Raw genomic sequence first — 26392 nt, 5'->3', positions numbered from 1 at the left:
GGCAATAGAGAAGAGACTAAGCTGATGGAGTCATTCCAATGGGCTGGAGCATTTTCTCTGCCCTAATCACTTCCACTTTAAGTGATTTCCTACTATGTGCAAGGCACTGTATCGGGGATACAAGGAGAAAGCCCACTTCTCTCAATGCTCCCCTTCCTTTGACCATCTCTAGTCACATGTATAGGGTTGAGATTCTCAATGGGGAAGCCAGAATGTGAGAGGGTGTGGGGAGCATGGCCATTCCCAAAGGATATTTACATTAAGTCTTCTGGGTTCTGCCTTCTCAGTAAGCACCCTGAGTCCAAAACTTACAAAAGAAAAGGAAGCTTGTAAAATAGAACTTAATCTAGGAAAAGTGAGCATGGTGCAGGAAAAGACATCAAGATATTGATTTCTAACATGCCAGATATCAGAACTGGGTCTAATTGTAATCCTGGAAACTGTCCCCTGAAGGCACAAGTCTGACAAGATAACCAATGACCCCTGAATGAGTCCATCTTTGAACCCGAGATCAGAGGTGGGTCTCTCTTCTGATCTGGTGAGAAAACACCTTTCCCAAAGAAAATTCATGAAAATTAAAAAAAAAAAAAACCAAAATACTCCTGAAACAATTTTAGCAATGATCACTGGAAACCATCCCTTCCCTTCTTCCCACTGCCCTCCCCCAACACAAAAAAATAAAAAGAGATTTTAGAAAGAGATCCATTTCCAGCTTTACAATGACTCTACGTACTGATAGAGTTGGGGGGGGGGTTAATTTTGGGGATTAGGGAACTTTTTTTTTTTGGTATTTGACTTCACTAGAAATATTATTGCTTCTGCATTTGTTTGTCCTTAGGGCAGGGCCTTAAAGCAGGGATGCTGCCCCTCAGGAGATAAGAAGGCAGCAGAACCTTCTAGGGACTTAGAGTCTACCATCTTCAGCCACTGGCATCTCAGTGGCCTCATTGCTACATTAGGTCGGAAACTAACTAAAGTGCATCCGCCATACTGACCTCAAACAATCCAGCCCCTTACCCATTCAGGACACTTTGGTTCTCAGGAGGAAAAAGGGAATTTTGAAAGTCTAGCTGAGGCTCTACTGCCACATTTTGCATATTAGCACATTTGTGTGCTGACATCAGATGGCTAAGAAGTTGAGTCTTTTTAGACTCAAGAACTGGCTGGTTCTTCTCCTTGGCATTCTCTTTTCTTTGCAGCCCTCATCATGGGCTGCTGGGAGAAAGAATACGGCTTAATAGCCACCAGGAGATGCTAGCATGTCAAAATCACCAGTGCCAATGTCTGAGCCAGTGGGAGAAGTGGGTTTGCATGGAGTCATAGAAAAGAAGCAGAGGAGGGAAAACAGGAAGTGGAGCCAGAGATAGACAGGTAAAGGAGGGCCAAAAGCCCAGGAATAGAAAAGTTGGGGGTGGGGGCAAAAAGAGAAGCAGAAAAGGAGCAAAGACACTAAAGTGCAATTAAAAAACGTAAATAAGGTGAAAAGTAGAAAAGAGACTCCAAGTCCCAGCTGTCCTGATAGGCAGGATTCTTATCCAAATCTTTGTTTGCCATTTCTTTCCCCTCCACTTAAGTGGGACCTGATGGGTAGGGTAGAGGAATGGTAGTCACCGGAGGAAGCTGAGACACAGTCGTTTGGACATTTGTAAGAAATGGTGGATGGCTAAAGAAAGCATTTCCAGTTATAATAAGGATTCCCCCTCAGCTGACCTTGGCTGCCTAAAATAAAAGGGCTCCTCTGAAAATAAAAGAAGGAAATAATTGCCATCATTGTTTCTCAGTGCTCAGAAGCAGATTACAGAAAACTCTTGGAACAATGAAGCCCCAGAAAACTTTAAGTGTCCACCTAAGCAAACTTTTCCATCTAGAGATGGAGAATGGCCATTTGAGACCCTGAAAAACATGGGGATACCACACAGCTGGGCTTACTATAAACTAATACTTTGACTTCCAACTATGAATACAGCCTCCACAAGAATACTGCTCAGATGGAATGTTTAAAAATAACATTTATTAATAAATATGTTATAAAATTCTAAATGAAAAATTTCCTGTTCAAATGTTGCTTTGGTCCTCAAACTTGACTTCATAATTCAATGGATATAGTTGAGAAAGTTTGACATTAAACCACAAAGAAGCACATTCTATCCTAGCTGAAAGGCCATTTTAATGGCAGTTATAGTTGCTTAAAAACATGAATTTCTTGCCTCCCCTCAGAAAAGCTGGTTTATGATATTAATGACAAGCTCTGCTACTATACTAAAATTCATGTAACTAATGGGCAGATCACTATCTGACCATCTCCCATTGACTTGCCCCCACTTCTAATACGGGCTGCATTTAGTTGCAGTGCACGGAGAAGCTCCCAGGAATATTCATTCCTCTTTAAATCCTGCTCATCCTTATAAAATATGCCAGGAAAGCACACCAACCACTTGTCTCTCACTGGCAGTGTTATGACTGTGGCTTGCAAAAATTGGCTTGGGGAGTTGGGAATGCTAAGTGGGAGGACCAGGAAAAAACATGGGGTTTACAACACAAAGCTTGACAATTATTGCAATCAACTGGGACTGGGATTTTTGCCCTACCTGTTTGGGCCTTGGATGTTGAGAAATGTTTCATGAAGCAATTAAGTTGTGGATACCTCGATTGGCATGAGGCTCCCCCTGGCAGACATGCCATCCGGTATGTGTTGCTGTTAGCGCCCATCAAATAAGGCATGGGAGGCCCTGTCAAAGTTCCCAGGTAGCCTGGGAGGGATCTTCAACAGAGATGCTGTTGATAATGAATAATGATATAATGAATAAAATGCATTTGGATGAAGAAAGACAGATTTGTAAACTCTTTCTCTTGGCCTCTGGTCAGGAGGTGCTCTTGGGAAAATGAGATTTATTTCACAGATGAGATGGCTTTCAAAAGGAATAAGAGGGAGTGGGCTAGAGATGCAGTGAAGAGAGAGGATCATCATCCTACATATTGAGACACACTAAACAGAAAGACTTAGAGGGCAGGGACTGTTTTAAGAAAGGAAGAGTATTCCAGGATGTTTTACTTAAGGTGCTTAGTAGCCAAGTTGGTCCAGTCAGTGAAATACCCCACCTCACTTTGCCCAGCGTTGGGTTTGGCCAGGGAGCCATCCATTCTGTTCAGCATCTCCAGAAGTCCTGACAAGTCCCCTGACATCTTTTATTGCCTGTATTTCCCCATTGCTAATGAATACACCTAAAGGCCCTTGGTCTGGAAAGAAGACAGTTTATTCTAATTATACGTTTAGGCTGCTTTGCTACCGTGTGGTTGGCTTGGCCTGCTTAGCATAAAAAACAGACGTAATTGAGCTATATAGAATGCCCATCAGTCAGGCTGTCATGCTGCTGAATTAAGAAAAACTCAGGCAAGTTCTTAACCGTCAGAGGCTTTCAGCTTAACGGTGAAATATATCAATTAAGAGGCCTAACAAAAAGGAAAACTCACCCTTGATTTAGTGACATGTCACTCCCTGGGCTTTCTGACATTAGCAGAACAGTTTTAGAAGTCTGTTTCATTAAGGACTACACAGACAGGAAAATGAGAAAAGCTTTGTTTTACTTGTGTGTCTCTCTCTTCGAAAAAAATTATCAAAAAATATCTTAAAATGAACACTGCAGCAGCCCATGGCCCCCCTCTGACACTCCCTCCCAACTTTTAGGACAATATGGTGAAGTCCCACGGAAGAATTTTTGATGAAAAATACCTCCTCTTTTCTAAGCTAAGATACAAATGACATGTTTCTTTCAAAATTAGTCCTTTGAGTACTTTCTTGGGAGGCAAAAATCAAGCAAACTCATCCAGTTTGGAGCATTTTTTTTAAAAAAATGAACTATAGATTCAGTATTTAAAATACTTTAAAATTATATGTTTGTCTAAAATATAATAAAATCCTTTACATTTATTTTTTTCTTAATTTTTTTTGGTTCTTAGACTATATAATCAAGTCATGAGTTACATGGTACACTCAAAACCTTCTGAAAGCAGTCGTATACATGGCAAGAGTTGTCAGAAAAAAATATCAATAAAGAGTTAAGTGTAGTACATAAACTGTGTTTAAAATCATGACCTGTGACCCTCATACCTTCCTTTTTTTTTCTTCCCAAGAGGCTCTATTCACTCTGAGAGAAGAGAAAAAAAAGGAAAAGGGGGAAAAAACCAACATTCATCACTCGGGGAATTTTTGAGAAAATCTATGGTGCTGATCTTTAGAAGCTAACAAACCCACAGACAAAAAAAAATGGAGATGAAGCATAACACCTGTTGAAAAAGTTTCCTCCCCAGTTAGTGCCACTGACTAGCTCATTTCAAAGAGACCAGCCTTGATTCATTGGGCAGCATCGAAAGGTGTAATTTCACACAAGTTGTCAAGATGAGAGATTGAGAAATCATTTTCGGTTCAGCCGAGAACCCTCTTTGCCATTCTCCTGGTATAACTGCCTTGGAGCCGAAGGCTACTTTCCATGTGATGGGAGGGTAAGAAAAGCACCTGTGGAAACACAGTTTTTTGTCCAGGACTTGACGTTACTTTTTCTTTGCCCATCAGGATGGTGAAGTTGGTTTCACAGGCTTAAAACGAAAAATAAATCTCAGGCTATTAGCAGTTGATGATGGAAAGACGTAACGTATGTAGTGAATAGAGCCCTTCTGAATTATTATATAGTACATGGATTTTCAATGTTACAGACGGGCCATATAAAACCCGTTGTAATTCAAGGGTGTGATGTTATTACCCGTATCGGGCATTGACTCACAATACAGGCTTGAACAAAGCGCCCTTTCCCAATGTCCCCACAGCTGCTTGTCAATAGCATTTCACCTGTGGCGAGGCTGCTTCTAACTTGCTCTGTTTATTAAAAACATTAAATCAGGCACACGAAACATCTCCTGGTTTCTATTTTGTAAAAACCGAGAGCTTAAATGAACCCCAGCTGTGGATGAAGGGCTCTTGAAAGCCAGGGTTAGCCAATCGTTCTGAGAAGTGTGTTGTTTTAAAAACAACTTTTTTTCTTTTTGCCCACAGAGGGGAGTAAAGGGGGTGGGGAAGGGAGAAGTAGGTGGAAATGAGGGGAAAAAAGGGGATGTAGAGGGAAGGAGAAATGTCACTGGTGAGACAGGGAAGAACAACAGGTAAATTTGTTAGGGAGAAAATGAGAAAGTTCAAGCCAAGGGAATGAAAAGAGAGAAGAGGGGTAGTAGACATGTTAGAGAGAACTTTTTGTGAGTTTTATTTTATTCACTTTGTTCAGACATCCATGTATTATATAATTTTTTAAAGAAAAAAAAAAACAACAGCAGCCGTGAAAAGATTCTAAATATACCTTGGGAATCTGGGGAGTTCACAAAGCCAACTCTTCCACGTTGCCTATGATGCTTTCCCCCAGATGTACCCCCCAGTTACCTCGGTAGGAATTTCAGTGGATTATTCCATTGGGCCATTGTTGGAGTTGACCCACTTTCTTGATCTGAGGTCCTGGGGTTAGACTGAAGCCACGGCTATGTACAGAAAGAGGTCAGTTTATCAATGAATAACTGGTACCAGAAAGTCAAAGAAAGCACCAAAGTGTTTCCCAAGCAGATAGCATATTAATTGCATAACTCCCTTTTTTATAACTAAGTATAAAAGACACGTTTCAATAATAACTATAAAAATGAATGAAAGCCAGTCTTGGAAGGGCTTGAGGAGTTTTCCAGGTTTGAGTTAATTCTAAAAATGCCCTTAGCAGAAAAAGGATGCTCTCGAGGAGGCTGACACTGCTTGTCTCTGGAGCAACGGGGGAGCCAGGAGTCTTAAAGGATGGGATTCAGGTCTGTTCTGTGAGAGGCAAGCTGGCTGAGAGTAGAGCTTCCGACGACCTCACTGACCGACGAGGATGTAGTGATGGTATTGTGTTGAATGACTTGCTGCTGGGAGCAAGCTGGGACAGGGCTGGCCGGAGGGCTGCTCTCGGGACCTGGGAGAAACACACGCATATGCATACCCCAATGTATTGTGGTACTCTTGTATGGACTTGCACACTGCTTAGAGAAACATTTTTGTAAATTGATGTATGTGAATTTCTCAACAATTTCTCCTGGAAGGAAGTAGAAACTGTTTCCAAATTCCTTTTCCAGATCTGTGCCTAATAATGTTAATAATTATGATGGCAGAGTCAATGTAGCTTTAACAGGTGCTGGGCTAGCCTCAGTCGAAGTCAGAAAAGACCTGGGTTTAAGTCCTGTCCCTGACACACTCCAATTGTGACACTATGGGCAAGTCAGTTATGCTCTCGGTGGCCCCAGACATTGTGTTTTACATTATAAATGTTAGTTATTGTTATTGTGGGCCTCTAGAAGCATGATCTTGGTCAAGGTATTGAAGCCATCTTAGCCTCAATTTTCCTCGGTTGTAAAATAAGGGGTTCATTGTCAGATGATTTCCAATTTTAAACCTATGATCTTATGGCCCTATCTAGAGGTCTTGTCTCCTCATTTTACAATACAGACAACAGAGTGACAACAGGGTGAGTCCCTTTACTTGTTGGTATCTCAGGCAATTATGTAAGACTCTAAGTTAAAGTTGAGAGACATCTGTGTGGAGAATGGGATCCTAGCACTAGAAGGAACCTTAGCACTACAGTTCTTTCATCTGATTAGTCAAATAGGGGTGGGGTGGGGATGCCTCACAATTAGTAAGAAGCAGCCTCATGATTTGAATCCAGGTCCTCTGATACCAAATCCAGGACCTTTGCTATTGTGGTAGACTGCCTCTCACACTGAGAGTTCCCTCAAACCATAAAATCACAGGTTCGGGTGAAATAACAGAGCAAAAGAGAAACATCTGTTTATTTATTAATTTATTTTGAGCAAAGTCTATGATCTTATCCCAGCTCCCTCCAACAAAGATCAATACCTGATCCGCAACTTACAGTCTTAGAGAATTGCCTGGGTATGGAGGAGTTAAATGATTTGTCCAGTCACCTAACTATCAGGTGTCAGATTTGAACCCAAGCTTTCCGAATGCTAAGGTCAGCCCTCTCTCCACTAGTGCATGCCCATAGGGCATGGATGTCTATAAAAGAGCTTTCCTCCCAACACCCCTTTGATGTAGGGAGTGAGTTCCAAGTTTAGAACTGCCAACAAACCCATGCTTTTTCCATGATCATAGTGGTACAAGGAAAAGAATTGCTTTATACAAACTTGTCTCTTAGCTATACACAGAGAGTCAAGCATATTACCAAGATGAGAGGAGGACCCACATGAGGTAGGAACATTGCAGCTGCTCAATATGAAAGCATATTGATATTAAACCATTACACCCTGACCTTTCCCCCACCCCCAGTCACTTCTAACTTTGTCATTAAAGAAAATAAGGTCTGAGACATGGAGAGACCTTGAAGCGACCTCAGAGGTTATGCAGACAAATGGAATCACATTTAAGTTGAAAAGGGGGCCACTAAACTGGACATCAGGATCTCTGCCTGCAGCATTTAATAGAGGTAGAAAACCACATATTAACATCGTCTACATTCTACTGTATTTTATTTATTTTGTTAAACATTTGCCAGTACATTTTAATCTGGTTCAGGTACTCCAGGAGTATTGGGACCTCTAATTTGGCCTTTGTAAACCAGACCAGCAACCTCAAGTTAAAGATGAAAACAGAGGCCCCAAGAGATTACCTTGCTTAAGGTCACACAGACAGTAAGTAGAAAAGGCTGGATTTGAACGCAGGCCAGCTGACTCCATTGGTAACATTTTTTCATTGCACCATACAGGGAAGTCTGAAGGAACTCGTTTCGCCTGTGAGGATGTGGGGAGCCCAAGTAGGAAATGGGTTCAGATCCTAGCCACTCTCTGGGCATGTGGGTCCTGCTTCCTATATTCTAATTAACTCAGTTCTCTAATTTATGTTCAAGCCTGTGAAAAACCAGGTAGGAACTAATGGTAGCTATGGCAGAAAGACCTCCTTCCCATAGGGGTTTCAAAATAAGAGAATTCAGCTGCAAATGTGGTTCCCATTTCTATCTTTCCATCTTTCCTGGAGAACTTTAAGCTGTTTGAAGCCAGAGCAACATCTGGAAGGTTTGGCAGTCCATTGGCAACTGAGTGTTTCTCTACTGGCCACACAAGAGAATGGAAGTGGGTGGGATTTCCCAACTTGGATTTTCATGGCAAACTCAGCCAGACCTCTGAGAAGGGGGGCCAAGATTCCCACCAGTGTTTTGGCACATGAAGAAGGCTTCACCAGGGTAGAATGGTCTGACTACACCCCATCTTGAGCTTGGCCTCTATACGGATAGGAAAATTTATTTTTTGAGTCCCTTTTTGAGAAGACTGAGCTACAAAAAGATGAGTGTGCAATGAGACAAGTAAGAAAAAGAAAACGAGCCAGTTACTTACTTAGATAGCCTTGTGACTCTTTCTGCATGGCAGTTATTGGGCAGTCTTTATGTGTTAACAGCAACTGTTTCAGCTGGGCTACCTCATTTTTCAACATGGAAACTTCATTCTGGAAAGAAAATGAGTCAGAATCTTATTGGAAAGGCCAGTGAAAACATGCCCCATTCTGCATTTTGTGTTTTGTTTTGTTTTTACTACATAGGATTCGAGTGATGGAGGCAAAGTCAGGCCAAACAATTCAGCAACTAGAGGTCATAGAAAAACAGGCTTTTCATCCATCTACTTGCCTTTCCACTCAAACAAGCTTATTAATTTTTCCCAGTATGTTATGTTTCTTCCGTCCTCCCTGCCTGGATTGCAGCCCCTCCTCACCACTGCCTCATAGAACCCAGGTCAAGTAGGCTACCTCCCACATGTAGCCTTTCCAGACAATACCCACTATCACTTATTATTAATCTTATTAACTTCTAATGATCAATTTAAATAAGTACTAATTACTTATTATTATTAATCTTATTCCTGAGAGCTGGTTTTTCTATAATGCTTTAAGGTTTGCAGTGCACTTTACAGATATCACCTCATTTGGTTCTCACAGAAATCCTGTGACACAGGTGCTATTATCATCCCCATTTTACAGATGAGGAAACCAAGGATGATTAAGTGATTTACCAAGAAGGGACCACAGGTAGTTAATGTCTGAGTCAGGATTCAAACTCAGGTATTCAAATCAATCAACCAAAAAACATTTATTAAGCATGTCCACTGTGCCAGGCACTGTGTTAAACACCAGGTACAACAAAGCCCTTGCCCTCAAGGAGTTTACACATTAACGGGGGAGACACCACGCAGACAAATATCTACACGTAAGCTTGTACAGGATGGATAGGGAATGAGTCCCACATTTTCCTCTGTGTTTCCTACATACCGGATTGATATTACTATTTTATGCTTCCTGAAATTACTTTCTATTACTAAAATTGATCTTTACTTGTGCATATGTTATTTCCACTGAACGGAAAGTAAGCTCTTTGAGGGAAGGGAATATTTCATTTTTGACTTTGTGTCTCCAGGGCTTAGTTTAGGGCCTAGAATTTAGTAGATATTTAATAAACGCTTTGTTGAATTGAACATCGTCTTTCCAAAACCTCATCTACGTGAGACGGGTTTTTATCAGACAAGGTGAACTGTACTGAGGCCTCCACACTCTCCAGACAGTAGCTCCCAGGCATCATCATTAATTTTCCTTTATTCCACCGGCTCTGCACGCCCAGATTGGTGTTAATGACTGAAGAGGTGAATGGCAGGGCAGAGAACAGAATTTGGATGAGTTATGTGGCTTGGTTGGTGGCCTTCAAACTGACAAGTGCAGAGGAGAAGTTGCCTCATTAATTTACCATCAGATCTCCACTCTGGTCGAAAGGAACATCGAAATCTGATCTCCAATTAGCAGGCCGACTGAGGCTGCTCAGGGTGAATCCCAGCCTAGCTACAGGAGCAGTCAGGCCAGCATACTGAGGCAAAGAGAGAGGAAGTATTTAAAGCTCTGAATCGAACACATGAGGCTGTCCCATCAAGTGCCCTTATAACTGCCATTCCCCTCAAAATAATGATTGTGGTAAGACCGTCTGGCACACAGTAGGTGCTTAATAAATACCTGTTGATTGACTAATTGAATAAATTACTTCAGTTCTTACTATGCCTGTGTGATTAGTGCTTAAATGGTGAGCCATAGAGGAAAAGCATGTTGTTCACTTTTTAATATATTTGTTGGCACCCTTGGTATCTTAGAAACAGGCAAGGGTAAAAGAGGGCTGAATCCAAGGTGCTTCCACTTGATAAAAGTTAACTTCAAACTGGACAATATTTTGGATAATTCTACTTTACAATCATGACAAATGATTGCCCTAGCATTGGCTAATGTCCATTCACGATTTGCCAACAACAATGACCCACATGAACCTGAACAATTTTCCTCCTAAAGCATAAAGCATAGGTTTATTTTGGTTATTTGGGGTTTATTTGTTTTTTTGAGACTGGGTCTCTCTATCTTGCTCAGGCTGGAAGTGAGGCAGCCATGGACAGACTGGATGCCACTGCCAATGGGCATGGAAGCTTTGACCTTCTCTAAGTCTGATCTGGGCCAGCCTGGCTCTCCTTACATGGCCTGGTAGCTCCCTGATCCAATTTCCCACAGGCTTCATACTGCTACCAGATTCAATGAAGACACTCGATTGACTTGTAGCCTTACTGCAGCTCAGAATTCCTGAGCTCAATCAATCCACCATTATCAGCTCCCCAGTGGCAGAATTTCTAAGTATGCCATACCCCATGTGGCCCCGAGCATGAGTTTTAACAAGGTGGTCACTGCATTCTCTCTACGTAGCTTCTTTTTGTATCCTTAGGGCTTAGCACAGTGCCTGCATACAGTAGACACTCCGCAAATGCTTATTGACGGACTGACTTCCAACAGGAACTTGACTCTCTAGTCACTTATCTCACTAATAAAACAGAATTATTTTGATACCTAAAGCCATATTTCAGTCTAACTTTTATCTTTTTTAAAGTGTCTTTTCCCAATGTTATCAGCAAAAACAGATTGATTAAATTCTCTGATGTTAACTATTCCAATAAGCCAATTAATGAAACTTCTAACATTATGCTTTATACTTATACCTCAAACTTCTCCTGAAAAGCTTTCAAAGTTAACAACTGGCTGCCCAAAATAACTACTTGAAAATGAAAAAAAATCATCTGATTACATATGGGAATTGTTCTTATGATCTGAAGCAGCTCACAAAAGGAGACTGGGCTGACCCAAAATAGGGATGATTGAGGAATGTCACATCAGGCCCACTGCCCTCCAAACTGACACTTAACAATTTTAGTGAAATTTGGGAAAAGTCAATTTCATGTATGTGAAGGAAGCATGTTTCCTCTCTCCCATTTAACCCCTTCTCTCCTTAGGAAGTCTGCCACGTTTTTCTCACTGCTCCCTTTTTAATAGCATGAGCCATAGAGAAACTCACTTTTCAGACCAGACTTAGATCTGATAGGATTCTTCGTCACACAAATGTTCCTATTAAGTAATCAAGGATAAAGAAAAGATGAGAGGTAGCTTGGGGGCTGGGAAGATGCCAAGGCTTTGGAGTCAGAGGCCTGCCTGTGTTTGAATCTCAACTCTGCCATTTCCTTCCTGTCCTGATTTGGGACAAATCAGTTATCTTTTCTGGACCTCAATTTCCTGGTCAATAAAATGGAATCTTTCCAGCTGTAAATGCATGATCCCTAGCAGCTCCAAATCTAGGCTCTCTCAAAAGCAACACTCACCACATACTTTTGTAGAAGAGTAAAGTAATTAAGTTTGTCAAAAATCAAACCACCAAATATTCAGATTCTAATTCAAAAGTTTTAGATACAGATAAAAGAAAATAATTCTTAAGGAAAGGTCAAAGGCTCTCCTAGTATGCAATGAATAGAAACTGGCCAGGTTTACTATGGAAGAGTAGCCTTTCTTAGTCTCTCCAGGTACTTGGTGACTTGTTTTCATAATTTGACCTGGGAAACAACATTCAAGTTTATAAACTAGAATCCCCTGCTCTTCCCCATTAGAGAGAGGGAGAGGGGGAGGAGGATGAGAAGGGGAGAAAAAGGAAGGAAGAGAGAGACAGACAGAGACACAGAGAGAGACAGAAAGAGGAGAGATAGAGGGAGAAAGACAGAAAGAGGAGAGATAGAGGGAGAGACAGACAGGGACAGACAGAGACACAGAGAGAGAGGCAGAGACAGAGACAGAGCTTGAGAGCATTCTGCCCTCTCTAGTGGTTTAGGAGAGCTGGAATTCATTTCCATTTATTCTTCCAGCCAGGTCTTGGGTCACACCCTCTCTGTTCAATGTTCACTCAGAATTGTTGATTGCCCCTTCCTTAAGAAAACAGCTCTGAATTCCGTTGTTTGGGCTGCACTTTGGATCTGGCTGACTCTCTCCTTTGGCACACCCTGACCCATTTTACAGTAAGATTTTCACTTCCTTGAGAAGCTATTGCAAGGAGCCAAATCACCTCAATGAGCTATATTATGTGGTCCAGCACCCTGGCCCAGAACCAAAGTCTTATCTAAAATATGGTGCACTTGTGGAGTGTTTCCATCTGCTGATCCCAAAGCACCTAATAAATGAGCCAACCATCTCTCATGCTATAAACCAGGAAACTGAGACCCAAAGAGGTGAAATTGATGATAATGGAAAATTCAAGGAATAAACTGATGCTCTGACAGGTGAGCGTCATGTCCTTGTGGAGATGCACATCTGCTCACATGAAAGTTTTATGTCATGGTTAAAGGCTGGCTGCCAGATAATATCGCCAGCAGAGCAGAATCACTAGCATGTCATACGTGTACCCTTAACTCTTCAAGTGTCAGGAGGTAGGGAAGGTCTGATGTCTATGACAGACAAAACAAATTCATAGGACAGTCTAGGAAGAGGAAGCCTGGTAAGGCATGAGATCCTCCTCTCCCTTGTATTAGTCCAGTGACCCCAGGTCACTTACCTACTCTCACCCTAGTTTCCTCACTTACAAAATGGGGCTTAAAGAGACTGTAGTCCCTTCTCACAGATTCTTGTACGGCTCATACAAGAGCATAAAACTATAGATTAGATGCTGGACGGGATTGTAAAGACTGTAAAGTCAATAAAGGCACAAAAAGGTCACTCCACCAGGTCACGTAACCAACAGATATCTGAAGTGGGATCTGAACCTGAGTCTTTGGGACCCCAAATCTAATGCCTTTTCCACTCCACCAGTCAACCTTCATTCAAGGTTATAAAGTATTTTGTAAACTTAAAGTTCCACAGATACATTCTATTATTATTATTATAGTACACAGAGGATCAGGAAACCTGACTTCCGATCCTCTCTCTTCCCCTAACTCATTGTGTGACCCTAAGCAGGTCAATTCTGTCCTGTCTGATGCTTCCCCATTTTACCTGCATCCCCAGCGCATACAAGAGCTACCCAATAAATCCTTGTCCATTGGACATTCGTGGCTCTCTGTACCTCTAATGTCTCTCCCACCAAATAACCTTGTATTTCTTCTGAATACGTTTGAAAACACTAAGAGATATATATGTTTTGTTTTTCATTCCCTGAAACAATGTAATCTCCACGAGGGTAAGGAGGAGTGTTACAGTATAGTGGAAAGGGCTCTCAACTTGGACACAGGAAGAACTGGGTGCAAATCACACTTTAGAGCCTACAGCCTGCTGGACACTAATAATGTGATCATGAACAAGTCATTCAGCCCCTCTGGGGTTTAATTTAATATTTATCATTTATTTTATTTAAGCTTAAATTTAATTTAAATTAAAATTAAATTTTAAAAAAATTTTTAAAAATTTAAAATAATTTATTTAAATGAGAGGGTCAGACTTGATAGCATCTAACGTATCCATATTCTTCTATGACTGTTTCTTCTTCGTTTTTGTATAAACTGTACCTAGCACATCATAGCTCTTAATAATTATTATTAATTAATATAATAATAGTATGTTATCTAATAATAGATTATATTTTATTAATTATACAATATTAAAATATAATTAGGAGTGCTAGTAATTCATAATTAAATATTAACTAGTTAATTAATATCAACAAATCTTTACTGATCACCCCTGAACTAAATAATCTCTAAGATCTATTTTGGTAAATTTGGTCCCTGGTTGATTCTCTTTGTGAATAAAGCCTTCTGTCTTGTTTTTGTCTTTGTATGTTTACACCTAACATAACTCCTGGCACATAGTAGGCACTTAATAAATGTTTTTGACTTTGATTCGTTATGATCATTAAGCAATGAGACTCATGTGGTTTTCTTATGTATGAATTTCAGAAGTCACAGGGTCAAAGAATTAGGACTGGAAGCGACTGTCTCCTCTATCCAGATCATTCCTTCCTTCCATTCCCATTTAATAGGTGAGGAAATTGGGGTCAAAGAGGAGATGCTAAAAAATCAACAGTTCCTCTTATGACTGCCAGTGGTCAACACGGTTGAAAGAAGGAACCTGCCCTGGAGCTAAAAGCAGGAGACAGAAAACCTGGGCAGTGTCCTTGCCCAGAACACCCCAAAACTGGGCCAACAAGAGTCAAACACACCTGAAAATGACTTGACAACAATGGTGTGTTGGGGAGGGCCTTGTTAGTTGTAATTTTCTTATTTCATGAATTTTGCTCAAAACCACTATCCCTACATCCACCTGTGGGAGTATACGAGAGACAAATGTTGCACATGTTACAAAGGGATCTTGAGTGAGGTGGCAGTGGCTTTGGATGGCAAGAGCTTTCCCACTTACAGCATATTTTGAAAAAGAAGGTTGTGAGTAATCCTAGCTAAGAATGGGACACGTCATAAGGCAAGGTTGCCTATGGGACTCTGGATGAATCACTTTGCCTTTCTGAGCCTCAGTTTTCTCATCTGTAAAATGAGCAGGTTCAGAATCAATGAATGGAGGGTTCCAATTATATTCAGGAGCAACGTTAACAGCTAGCACTGAGAAAATCTCCTGCTGATGGGAGCCCTTTCACTGTGGGCTTTTGAAGTCATTTAGGGTTGCTATTCCAAAGCTGGTAGCCATCTGCCTGTGCTTTCTTGGAAGGGTAGAGGGTCCCTGGGCTCATCCATTCGACCCTGAAGGAGGCCCCAGTGTGGAGGTTCATGCCCACAGAAAGGCATAGATGTAACTACAATATTTTGGGGAGAAGGGACATTCAAATACACTTAAAATGGTGGGGCCAGCAATTGGGGGGTTTTCTGATGTCATTTGCAAAGGGACACAGTCAAAGCATTCTTGGGAATGAGCAAAATTCTGTACCAAAAATCTAATTATGACAAGGAGCTGCAGAACATAGGCATTTTTTTATTGACTAGCTGAGGGTGATTTGGGTTCATTCAGAATCAGGGGACCTTCAATTTGTCAGCAAATGGCTCCCATCTGGCTGCTGCTTTTGCCAAATTCCAAACCTGGGCTCTTGCTGTGTCTAAAATTTCAGCATCTCCTTAGACCATGTGTCTTTGCACTTAGTTTTTTTAAAAAGAGTTCATTATTGTTATGGGTGGCCAGATGATCCCATCATCCCTAAACCTAGAGATCCACTGAGAATCACATTGACCTTTGATAAATCTTGAGTTGATGCCACTTAATCTCTGAGACTAGAGGGAAAAAAAGGGCTTCCTTCCCTCATCTGCAAGTCTGGGGCTTGCTGAAAAAGGGGAAAAGGAACGCATAGTATTTTGAACAGGGAGTCAGGAAACCTACATCTAAGTTACAGATTTAGAGCTGGGACCTAAGAGGTCATCTGGTCAAAGGACTCCACTCCTCACTTTTAGATAAGGAAACATAGACCCAGAGGGGGGGTAACTGACTTATGTTCACACATTTCTAGATATAGACCTGAAAGGGACCTCCAAGGTAAATCTAGTCACAATTTCTTCATTTTATGATTGAGGAAACCGAGACCCAGAGTGATGGAAGTGACTTCTGTTCATAGAGCTAGAGGAATCTTAGAGATAATCCAGTCTAATCCTACCATTTTATAGTTAAGGAAAATGAGTCTGAGAGTGGGTAAGGGACTTGTCCGTGGTCATGAAGGAAGTAAGGTAAGAATTGACAGAGCAGGCAATGGATTCCAGGTCCTCCAACTCCAAATCCAACCCTCTTCCCGCCACACTGCCCTTGTTTGGTATAATGGGTAGAGAGGGTTGGACTAGAAAGTTAGAAAGATCTGCATTCAAATCCTGCCTCAGATACTTACTTGCCACGTGACCCTGGGAAGATCATTTGAGCACTCTCAGCTTCAGTTTCCTCATCTGCAAAATGGGAAAAATAAGAACACCTACCTCTCAAGGTTTTGTTTTGTTTTTGGTGAGCATTGGATGAGATAATGCATGGAAGTCCTTTTCGCTCGGTTCAATTGTCTCCAACTATGTGACCTCACTTGGCACTTTCTTAGCAGAGATACTAGAGGGGTTTGCCATTTCCTTCTGCAGCTCATTTTACAGATGAGGAAAGTGAAGCAAATACTGAGGGTAAAGTGACTGGCCCAGGGTCACACAGCTAAGTCATGTCACACTCAGACTGGGTCTGGCTAAGTGCTACAGAAATGGGATCTCATTTTTATCGCTTTGCTATTAACTGTGTAACCCTGGGGAAGTACTTCGAGAAATCTAGATTTCCTCACTTGTACAATGTGGGTTGGGGGGAAGCAGGTGAAACTCATCACCTCGGAGAGCTCTCCCAATCCTAACAGTCTACACACCTGCGCACAAAATCAAGAGATCTGGGGCTTCCAGTTCACTGAGGATCTGCTCTAGGGAGCCATGAAGAGCAGCGCCTGGGATGCCATCTTATTTACTTAGGATGGGTTGTTCCAGCTGCAGATGGTGAATGCCCCGACCTGACCAGGAGGTTCTTGGTTGGAAAACAACTCACCAGTGGCAGGAGGCCATCTAGACCTTGGCTCCCCAGGCTGGCTGAAGTTTGTTTGCTTAGCACCTTCCCCTTCAGTTTATTTAACATTTGGCTCTCAGGGCTGGTCTCCAGAGAGAGAAACCTTTGCTTCTTACAAAGGTCACACAGAGGTACCAGGATGGACGGCGTCTCTACCATCCAGAACAATATGTCTCAAGGCTAAATACTAGGCAAGATGGAACACATTGGCTGGGTGTGATTCTTAACTCCAAGGAGACTCACTGAGAGGAAGATGAAGAACTTAGTATTTACTCGTGTGTGTATATGTAGATGTCTTCTTTAACAACAAGGGATATTTGTGTTAACATTAATGTTTTTCCACCTTGGGGAGACTGGAGTTCTAGCACCTCCTTTTTTTTCACTGACTTGGCTCCAAAAACTTTTTAAATTAGTGGACTAGGTCAAAGGAAGGGCATAATAGCTGTATATGCTGGCTAAAAATGAATACTTACACTATAGTGTCAAGTAACAAGCAGATTTATAAAGCAGCTCCTTTCTCCCTTTCCCCCTTTTCACATCTCTCCTTCCCTATCCTGCCGATTTGACACTTTCTGGGGGTAAGTTCATGGCATTTTGCTCTGAGGAATTCCAGTTATGGAAATTTCCTTCACCAATGCAGTTTGGCTGCCCTCTGCAATGTAAGATCACAGTGTTTAGGGGTAGAAGGGACCTTTAAGAAAATCCTCTCATTTTATAGATGAGCAGGCTGAGGCCTGGAGAGATGAAGTAACTTACCCAGAGTCATCCAGTTACTAAATGGCATAGTCAGAACTTGAACCCAGGTCTTTGGATGTCATCTCTGACACTCTGGGCCATGTAGCCCTTTTGGCATTGGCCTGTAATTTGGTCCTTTTGGGCATCTCCTCATATACAATCTTCTATCAATGCAAATGGTGACACAGAGTATTGGAGTCCGTCTTCAGCACTAAAGTAATCAGTCTAGGGTCACACTGATGCATGCCAGAGCTGGGATTTGAACCCAGCTCTTCCTAACTCCAAGGTCAGCCCTCTATCTACTATACCACATTGTCTTACATGACATTCATGCCCTAGAAAAATCTGTGAAAACTCATTTTAATAGAAACTCAATAAGTTTTGTATTTAACAGATGAGGAATCTGAGATTTAGGGAGACAATGTGACTTCTCTTCTTGTCAACATATTCCACATGAACACTGGTCTATTTATTTTAATCTAATTGCCTTAATCTAAATCCATGGACATCACGAAACCTGTTGCAGTGATATGGGGTGCCCTCATCCTCTCTTCTCCATCTTTTCCACCTATCCTATCCCTCTTCTGGGGACCTCCTTTTCTTTTTTTGTAAAGTGGTTCTCATGTGAGGCACATTTAAAAAAAAATCAAGAAAGAAAAAAAAACCATGAAGATAGATTGAGATTTGACTTGAGTTGGGGAGGGATATCAGAAAAGAGAAGCCCTGTGTTCACAAAAGCATAGAACCTCCAAATTGTATGGATTGGCCTCATTGGTCTCCCCCCAACTCTGAGGTTTGGGGATTTCATGATTTTGTGACAGATACTTCCAAGGGGGTAGAGTCGAAGCATTCTGTACAGGAATCCCCAGTCAGTGGTCATCCTGAAGACCTCACATGACAGGGAATGCCCCTACCTCCTGACCAGCTCCCCACATGGAGAAGCTTCTTTTTACATAGCGCCTAAGCCTGTCCTCCTTCAGTTTCCTACTTTGCTTCTACTTCTGCCTTGTAGGGGGAGAGGCCAAGCAGAAGAAAAGAATTCCTGCCTCTAACATTTTTTCCCTTCATGACCTTGGGCAAAACACCTCCACTCACTAGGTTTTCATTTCCTTCTGTCTCCAACTTGAGTGTGAGATGCGGTCATGTGGAAGGTCCCTCTCAGCTCAAAATCCTTTGAAGTCATATCAGTAGATCTCCTTTGGCAACCAAAGAAAAGCTATTCAATACAAGCAAAAGGGAGAAAAAAAGAAAACCCCAAAGAAGCACCAGATGACTGAATTCTGCCAGTGATCTAATCCCAGTTCTTTTGTTGGTGAATCAATCTGAAACAACATAGTTTCTTTCTGTCAGATTGAGGCCACATTCTATACGAGTCTTTTCTGATGCCCCCATTCCCACAAGTGATAGTATTTCTCCCTCCTCAAATTATTTACAGAGGAAATTGTATTTACTCTGCCTATAGGTTGTACATATGTGTGTGTATAATATGAATGATATATACACACTATACATGTATGTACAAATGTGTATGTAACTATGTATGTATTTATCTATGTCTGTTGGTCTGTCTGTCTGTCTCTGTCTCTCTCTCTCTCTGTCTCTCTCTCTCTCTATCTATCTATTGTTTCTTCCCTGTAGAGTATAAGCTCCCTTAGGACAAGAACTGTTTTCATTCCTTGCCTCTCTATTCCCAGTGCCTAGCATTGTTTAATTTACAAATAGGAGGCACTTAATAATTACTGAATTGAATTGGCATCTTTTTTTTTAAATCATCATCTAGATCTGCTCTCCTATCTGAATAAAACATCTGCCAGTACATCTGGCAAGAGGGGAAAATGGCACGCGCCCTCTGATTTTGCCAGATACACTTCAATGATTCCCTGGCAAGGAGTCAAGGGGAGCAGTTATGGATTAAAGGCCTCATAGATGGCACCTATGTTTTTGCTGGCTTCCCAATACGCCATATTTGTGCCTGTGGGTTCCCCAGTGCCCAGGGTACACAGGGCCTTTGTGTGGTGGCAGGAGAGCCAGGGGCCCGCACCTGAAGCTGCATGTTTGTCTGGGTGAGTTCTTCCGCTTTTTTTTCCAATGACATCACCCAGACCTTCCTCTTCTGTCTACAGCGGGTGGCAGCTGCTCGGTTCCTTTCCAGAAACTTCCTCCGCCTCTCGTCTGGGTCCTCATCCACCACCCTTCGCCGACGCCCCCCGGTTGGCTGGGGCGGCTGTATCGTCTGGGTGGGCTGCATCTGCTGTGTCGCTGGTGAAACCTGCCCGGGATTGGAGAGGGGAAGGGAGAAGGATGAGCAGACAAGCCCAAGTCGTGAAGGAGAGGCAGGGGACCAGGAGTCTGATGCCTCAGTTGATCAAATTAACTTCCAGGCATTTGAGAAAACAAAAATACATATGGCAACATTGGGGTCTCTAACCCCTGCTCAAGGTTCAGATCAAATGCTACCCATTTCCTCGAATTGTTCCTGCTCCCCTCTCCCAATTACTTTGTACTTACTTCACATACATTTCATATTCACTTATTTACACCTTATTCTCCTCCAGTAAAATGTAGGCTACTTGAAGGCAGAAACTATTTTCATTTTGGTCTTTGTATTAACAGTTTCTGAGAGTTTCTAGCTCAGAGCAGGAATCTCACAAATATTTGTGGCATTGAACTGAATTGGCATCATTTTTTAAAATGTATCACCTGAGTCTGTTGTTTTAGCTTTATCAAATATCTGACAGAATTCCTGGTATCCAATCATTCATTCAATCAGCATCGAGTGCTTGCTCTATGCTACACTTTGTGCCAGACAAATATAAATAGGAAATCTCCTGAGGAGTTGGTATTTGAGTGAAGAGGACAAGAGACACACATATAGGAAAAGACCAGGTAACTTTTTTTTATGAAAAGAAAGATGGGAGAATGGGAGCAATTTGGCAACTTTGCCAGATGTGACTTCAGGGGAAAATACTGGCTCTAGAGTCAAAGGACCTTGATTGGAATCTTGCCTCTGATGCTTCCTTAAGTGTGTGACTTTGGGGCCATCGCTACACCTCCCTGGGCTTCAGTTTATTCCTACATAAAATAAAGGATTGGACCAGATAGCCTCTGAGGTTCTTTCTAGCTCTCAGTCTAGGGTCCTATGATCATTGTGGAGGGGCTAGGAAATGCTCTTCCAATGCCTTCTAACCTTCTGAGGCCCTCAGAGAAAATTCTGCCCTGACCCCTTTTCATTTAAGCTGAATTTTAAAACAAACAAATAATGTGGCAAAAAAAAGAAGAGACAGAGAGGTCAGGTTTGTGGTCTGAACTTTGATGACAGATGTCAGCCATCTGGGTAAAATCCTCCTAGGAACGGTCAGTCTGCTGCTTCCATTCTCAACCCTGAGATATATGTTGGAGAACTGATTCCAGGTAACAGAACCCAAGATGAGTCTGGTACAGCCTTTACTGTCTGACTGGTCTGAGCACAAGGAGTAGACAGTCTCTGGGAGGAACACAGGTACCTGTCTGGCTTTGGAGCCCTTACCTAGGATCACTAAGATCTAGATATTGTTTCAGGATTTGAAAAGCACCGTAAGCTCTGCTTAAATATTGCCAAAATGCTTTACATAAATTCTCTCCCTCCAGCTTCACCCTAGTGACTGGAAGCCCTTCCTGCAGGAAGGATAGAGTTCACTGTCTCTGAGAACAATCTATGGACAAATGAGAAATGTTAGTGTAGAGAAAAAAGAGAGCTGGTGCTTCAAATCTGGGAGAGAATGGGTTCAGATCCTGTCTCTAGCTGTGTGGCTTACCATGTCTGATGCTCAGTTTTCTCACCTGTAAAATGGGCTAATAAAGCATCTGCCTCATGGATTTGTTGTGAGAATAGAATGAAATGAAGTAATATACATAAAGTGCCCCAACAATGACAAAGTGTCAAGGAGCATTGTTACACTTCTGGTGTCTAACCTTTGCGTCCAAGATGTTTGGTGTCCCAGGGGGTCAAATGTGCCATGAGTCCATAGTGTAATTGGGTCCCTGGTGTCTCCCAGACATATTTTTACTGTACTTGACTAGGTCTCCTCAAGGCTCAGGGACATTTCAAAGTCTTTGCAAAAGACTTTGGCCTTATTTGAACATAGACACATAATACCTTGTGAGACCCTCAGATCTGTTTGTGTGTTCTTAGACAACTGATGCTCCCCTCACGTACTCTGTTCCTTCTCTTTTTTTTTTCATTCATAAGATAAAACAAATTTTTTCTCAGTCACTCAGATTTACAGTTGGGATCTCCATGAAGATGTTTTACTAAAGACTCTTTGCCCTTGTGTGAGTATTGGGCTGAAAGTCTAAGAAATGGAACCCAACAACCTGCCTCTCCAATGTTCCCTGGCACAGAATCAGCATTTAGTATATGTTTGTTGACTGACTGGAACTCATCAGCTTGACTAGAGTCGTCAATGGCTACAGGATGACATCTTGAAGGATGACCAATAGGCGGTGATACAGTTTGAGCCCAAACTCTATCAGATTTTCTGTGGATTTCAATGCCATTAGTTTCTGGGTTGTGTTTGTGTATGTGTGTAAGCTGACTTATATAATGCAAAAGAGTTTCTCAAAGCCATTTACTGGTGACTTCATAACACCCACTAGCCTCCTAATGCACGCTAGTGAGAAAACATGTGAACTGCCTAAAGCCTTGGTCCCTCCAGGGACCATCGAGGTAACCAGCCCTGTTATTGGGAAAGACTGAGTGGTTGTCACTTCAGAGGCCTAGCATTGGAGCCAAACCACCCACTCCAAGGCAAAACATCTCCACAGAGAACATGCTGAACTGCCCAGTTATTTTTGCTTTTATCCAAATCCTTTTCCTGTGTGAAATAAATCATGAGCTCATATTCACATTCAGGGGACCAGCCTTAGCAAAATGGTGAGGTTGGCAAAGTGGATTTTCAGTTCCCCTCCATCTGCCTTTCAAAGCCTCCCTCCCAGGACCTTCCACCAGTACTTCATCTCCCTAGGTGGCCAGTTCCCTCCCCCGCTCTGCCATCCCCGCTCTCCCACCCCTCAATGCTTTAAGCGGAAGATTTTAGTTAGATTAGAATGCCAGACCTATGGTAGGGCCAGTAGAGAGATGGATTCAACAGGGGGAGCCCTCCCCTTGCTCCTGCCTTCACAAAGTCTCCTGTGGTGCCCTAGAAGACTAATCAGACAAGCTGAGCCTTGCAGATGGCCGGTACAAGTGTTACAGGAACAGGCCTGGATGTCAGAGGGTTGGCTCTTAATCCCAGCTTTGTCCCTCTCTACCTCTGTGACCTTGGGCAAGTCACTACTCTCTGAAGGTTGGTTTTCTGATCTGTTAAATGGAGACTAAACTAGAGAGTCTTGGAGGTACCTTCCAGACCAAATCCTATGACCCTTCTTCTGTAGCTAGGAAAGATGACAAATATGAACTGAGGACAGGCCTTTGCACTCCTATCAGTCTATGTTCCCTGCAGATGAATACTCTAAGATTTTGATCTTTCTGAAACTTTTTTAAAAAAATCAGAATCATGAAATTAATTCTTATAAAAGTTTTTACTCATCTCAACAAACACTGAGTGCTTATTTTGTAGATTAAGAGTACCAGGTCATTCTCAGGCAGGTATTTCTAACTTATTGTATAGGTGTCACGGATCCCTGGCAATCCCAAGCCTATGGACCCTTTCTGAACATTTCAAAGAAAATTTTATATATTTAAATAATTGAAAGGAATATGAAATTTCAGTTTAAGGCTCTGAGATCATCAGTCCCCCTCATGACCTTGTTCCTTACTTGCTCTATACCCAGACTTTGCCCGATTATTTTATCCCTAATAGCTTCCCTATCTCCTTCTTTGCTGGCTCTTTCCCTTCTGTGTAGAAGTAGTTGAAGCCTCCTGAATCTTAAATGCAAATCCCTACCATCAACCCTACCACCCTCTCCCAGTATCATTTACTATCTCATCTTGCTTTCCCTGTTAAAATTCTAGAAAGAGGACTCTACTCTAGGTGACTCCATTTTCTCGCCACCTACTTGTTACTTAGCCTCCCAAACATATTATTTGAGCAGCTGTATGAAGGAGGGAGGAGAGGAAGACTGGAGGTTAGGATACGGGTACAAAAATCTTATTGAACAAGAGCTCGAAAGGACCTGAACTAGGAACCTGGCCATGGGAGCAGAGAGGATGACATTGCTATAAGATATATTGTAAGCATGGGCCAGAATGACTTTGCAGTGCTCAGCATGATGCCTGACATACAGGAGTCACTTAGGTATGTGTTAAATGTTTATGGGATTTAGTTGGATAAAGATGGAGAAAGGTTGAAGGAAAAGGAAGACAGATAAGATTTTGGCACTGAGATTTTTGGAGCAGAGAGAAGATGGTGGTGCCTTCAATAGAAAAAAGGAAGTTGGGAGGAAAGGGATGTTTATGGGGGAGATAACAAAGCTAATTTTGGACACTTTGAACCTGAGTTGCTAGGGAAGAGACATCTTGTAGACAGTTGGAACAATGTGTCTGTAGTTCAGAGGAAGAGACTGAGGTAGATACGTAGATCTCCAAGCATTTAGGCTCTAAGCAGAGGGGACACAAATCAAACGGTCCCTATTCACAACACACTTACATCACATTGAGAATCATCTGTCTAGAGGTGATCACTGAAGTTATGGGAGTTAATAAGATCAGGAAAGAGACAGAACAGAGAGAGATGAGAAGAAAGCTCAGGAGACCATATTGAGGGACTCTCACACTTCAAAGTCAGAGAAAGAAAGATGAACTCTCAGAAACCAAGAAACAACAATCATACTGAATCCTGGAAGCCTTGGAAGAGCTGACTATCCAAAGGGAGAGGGTGGTTAACAGTATCAAATCCAAATGTCAAAAAAAAAGAAGAAAGAGAAAAAAGAACACTTTGATACAGCACTTAGAAGGCTGTTGGTGACTTTGGAGAAAAGCATTTTCAGCAGGGAGGTAAGGACAGAAACCAAACTGTGGGAAGTTGAGATCGTAGGCAATGGAGAACAGTCTTGGACTGTAATCTATTCTTTCTAAAAATCGAGGAGTGAAGGAGAATAGATACAGAATGATAGCTCTGGGGGGATGTCAGGGGAAGGTAAGGGGTTTTATTATTTTTTAGGATGAGAAATCTTAACACATTCACAGGCAGAGTGGAAGGCAGAGAGCTATTGAATCAATGATGAATGATGTAAAGAACTGAATGAGAGAAGGGATGGGATCAGGGATTCAAGTAGGAGCATTACTTGGCTAAGAAGTTGACTGGAGAAAAGGAAAGGAGGATAGGTAAAGACATACAGGAGAGATTCTGAGGTATGGAGGAGAGGAGAGAGGGAGCTCTGGACAAGTAACTCCAATGTTATGTTAAATATGGAAGGAAAAGTTTTCTTCCGAGTGAAAGGGATGACTGCAGGAAGATCTGGAGAATCATCGCCTGACTTTGATAAGGAATCGTCAGAGTTGGGGATCTTATTACCAAGTCTAGTTCATGGGGTCATAGATTTAAAGGTAACGTCCTTAGGTCACATATGTAGAAACTGAGGCCCGGAGAGGTTATCTGAGGTCCCCAGTATCACATGGGGAAGAAGCTGAAGAAAAAAGGATTTGAGTCTAGGTCTTTCCCCCCCAAATCCAGTGTTCCCCCGCTTCTGTCACACTCAGAGACCTTATGGTTTTATCTAATCCAGGTCCTTGATTCCTGGAAAACCCCAGCCTCTGTTTGGGTTCAGAAATCAACTAAATCATTTGACATGAGATGAGCTGAAATGTCCCAGTGGTATCTGGGGATACGGTCCCAATGATTCTCTTGGTCAGATTTTCACAGGATCCTGACCTCAGCCCTTCCTGGGACTGTGAAAGTAGGAAAAAATATTTTATCTAACTAATTACATTGGCAATTAACTAATTGCATTTACAATTGGCCACTTACTGTCTTGAGACTGAAATGGAGGGCAGTTGACTAATGGCTAATGAGCTAATGAGTGTCTTTTAAGATGAGAAGGACTGCTAAACTTGTTTATGGAGTAGATCATCACTGAAGGCTAACAGCTTACATTCTTCTTTTATTTAGAAAGGAGATAAGCAAATACACTGACTTGCCTCCTCAGCTATTATCTTATTACTCTCTTTGCCTCAAGTCTCCGCTTGGGAACCATAGGACTGCAAGTTGGGTGCAATCTTTGACCTAGAGTTTGGCTTCCCCTCTCACCCTTGACAAAGCCAGTCCCATGCCTCACATTTTTATGAAGGGCCCTTGAAAGGATGGTGTGTATTTTGTTCATGGAGATACTTCCTAAGGCATTGTCAAATCACTCTACATCATTATCCAGGTAAATGTCAGTTCCTTGAGAGCTTCCTTCAATCAATCAATGGACCATCCCTGACAACTTGTAAGTGCTCACTCTGTTCTGGGCAGAGGGATTTGTGGTTCAGTCATTTTTCAGATGCATCCAACTCTTCATGACCCATTTGGGTGATTTACCATTTCCTTCTCTAGATCATTTTACAGATGAGGAAACCGAAATGAAATCATTTTACAGATGAGACAAACAGGGTTAAGTGACTTGCCCTGGGTCATACAACTAGGAAGTATGTGAAGCCAGATTTGAACTTAGATATTCCTGACTTTAGGCTCAGTGTTTTGTCCACTGTACCAGCTAACTGTCCCCAGCTATATCCCAGACCCTAACCCAGTGCCTGGCACACAGGACACACCTGATCAATGCTTGTGGAATTTGAAT

The 26392-nt window shown here is 42.0% G+C and overlaps 1 protein-coding gene across 3 annotated transcripts in view; it reads right to left on the bottom strand.

Moving 5' to 3' along the window:
* Positions 1 to 3928: 3928 nt before the first annotated feature.
* The window catches only part of CREB5 (cAMP responsive element binding protein 5), a 488110-nt gene continuing 465646 nt past the window's right edge, over positions 3929 to 26392 (bottom strand). For 2 of the 3 annotated variants that reach the window (XM_072651024.1, XM_072651026.1), the window contains 3 exons: positions 19677 to 19904; positions 8407 to 8515; positions 3929 to 5978 (listed from right to left, as the gene is read on the bottom strand). In XM_072651024.1, coding sequence (XP_072507125.1) covers positions 5815 to 5978; positions 8407 to 8515; positions 19677 to 19904 — 501 coding nt within the window. In that variant the 3' untranslated portion in view covers positions 3929 to 5814. The remainder of the gene's footprint in view (positions 5979 to 8406; positions 8516 to 19676; positions 19905 to 26392) is intronic. The other variant, XM_072651025.1, reaches the window with a different exon arrangement.

The sequence above is a fragment of the Notamacropus eugenii genome, chromosome 3 (genome assembly GCF_028372415.1).
Source record: "Notamacropus eugenii isolate mMacEug1 chromosome 3, mMacEug1.pri_v2, whole genome shotgun sequence".
NCBI classification, from domain to species: Eukaryota; Metazoa; Chordata; class Mammalia; order Diprotodontia; family Macropodidae; genus Notamacropus; species Notamacropus eugenii.
Note: the sequence above shows the minus strand (reverse complement) of the source record. Positions and strands in the feature narration are given on the sequence as shown.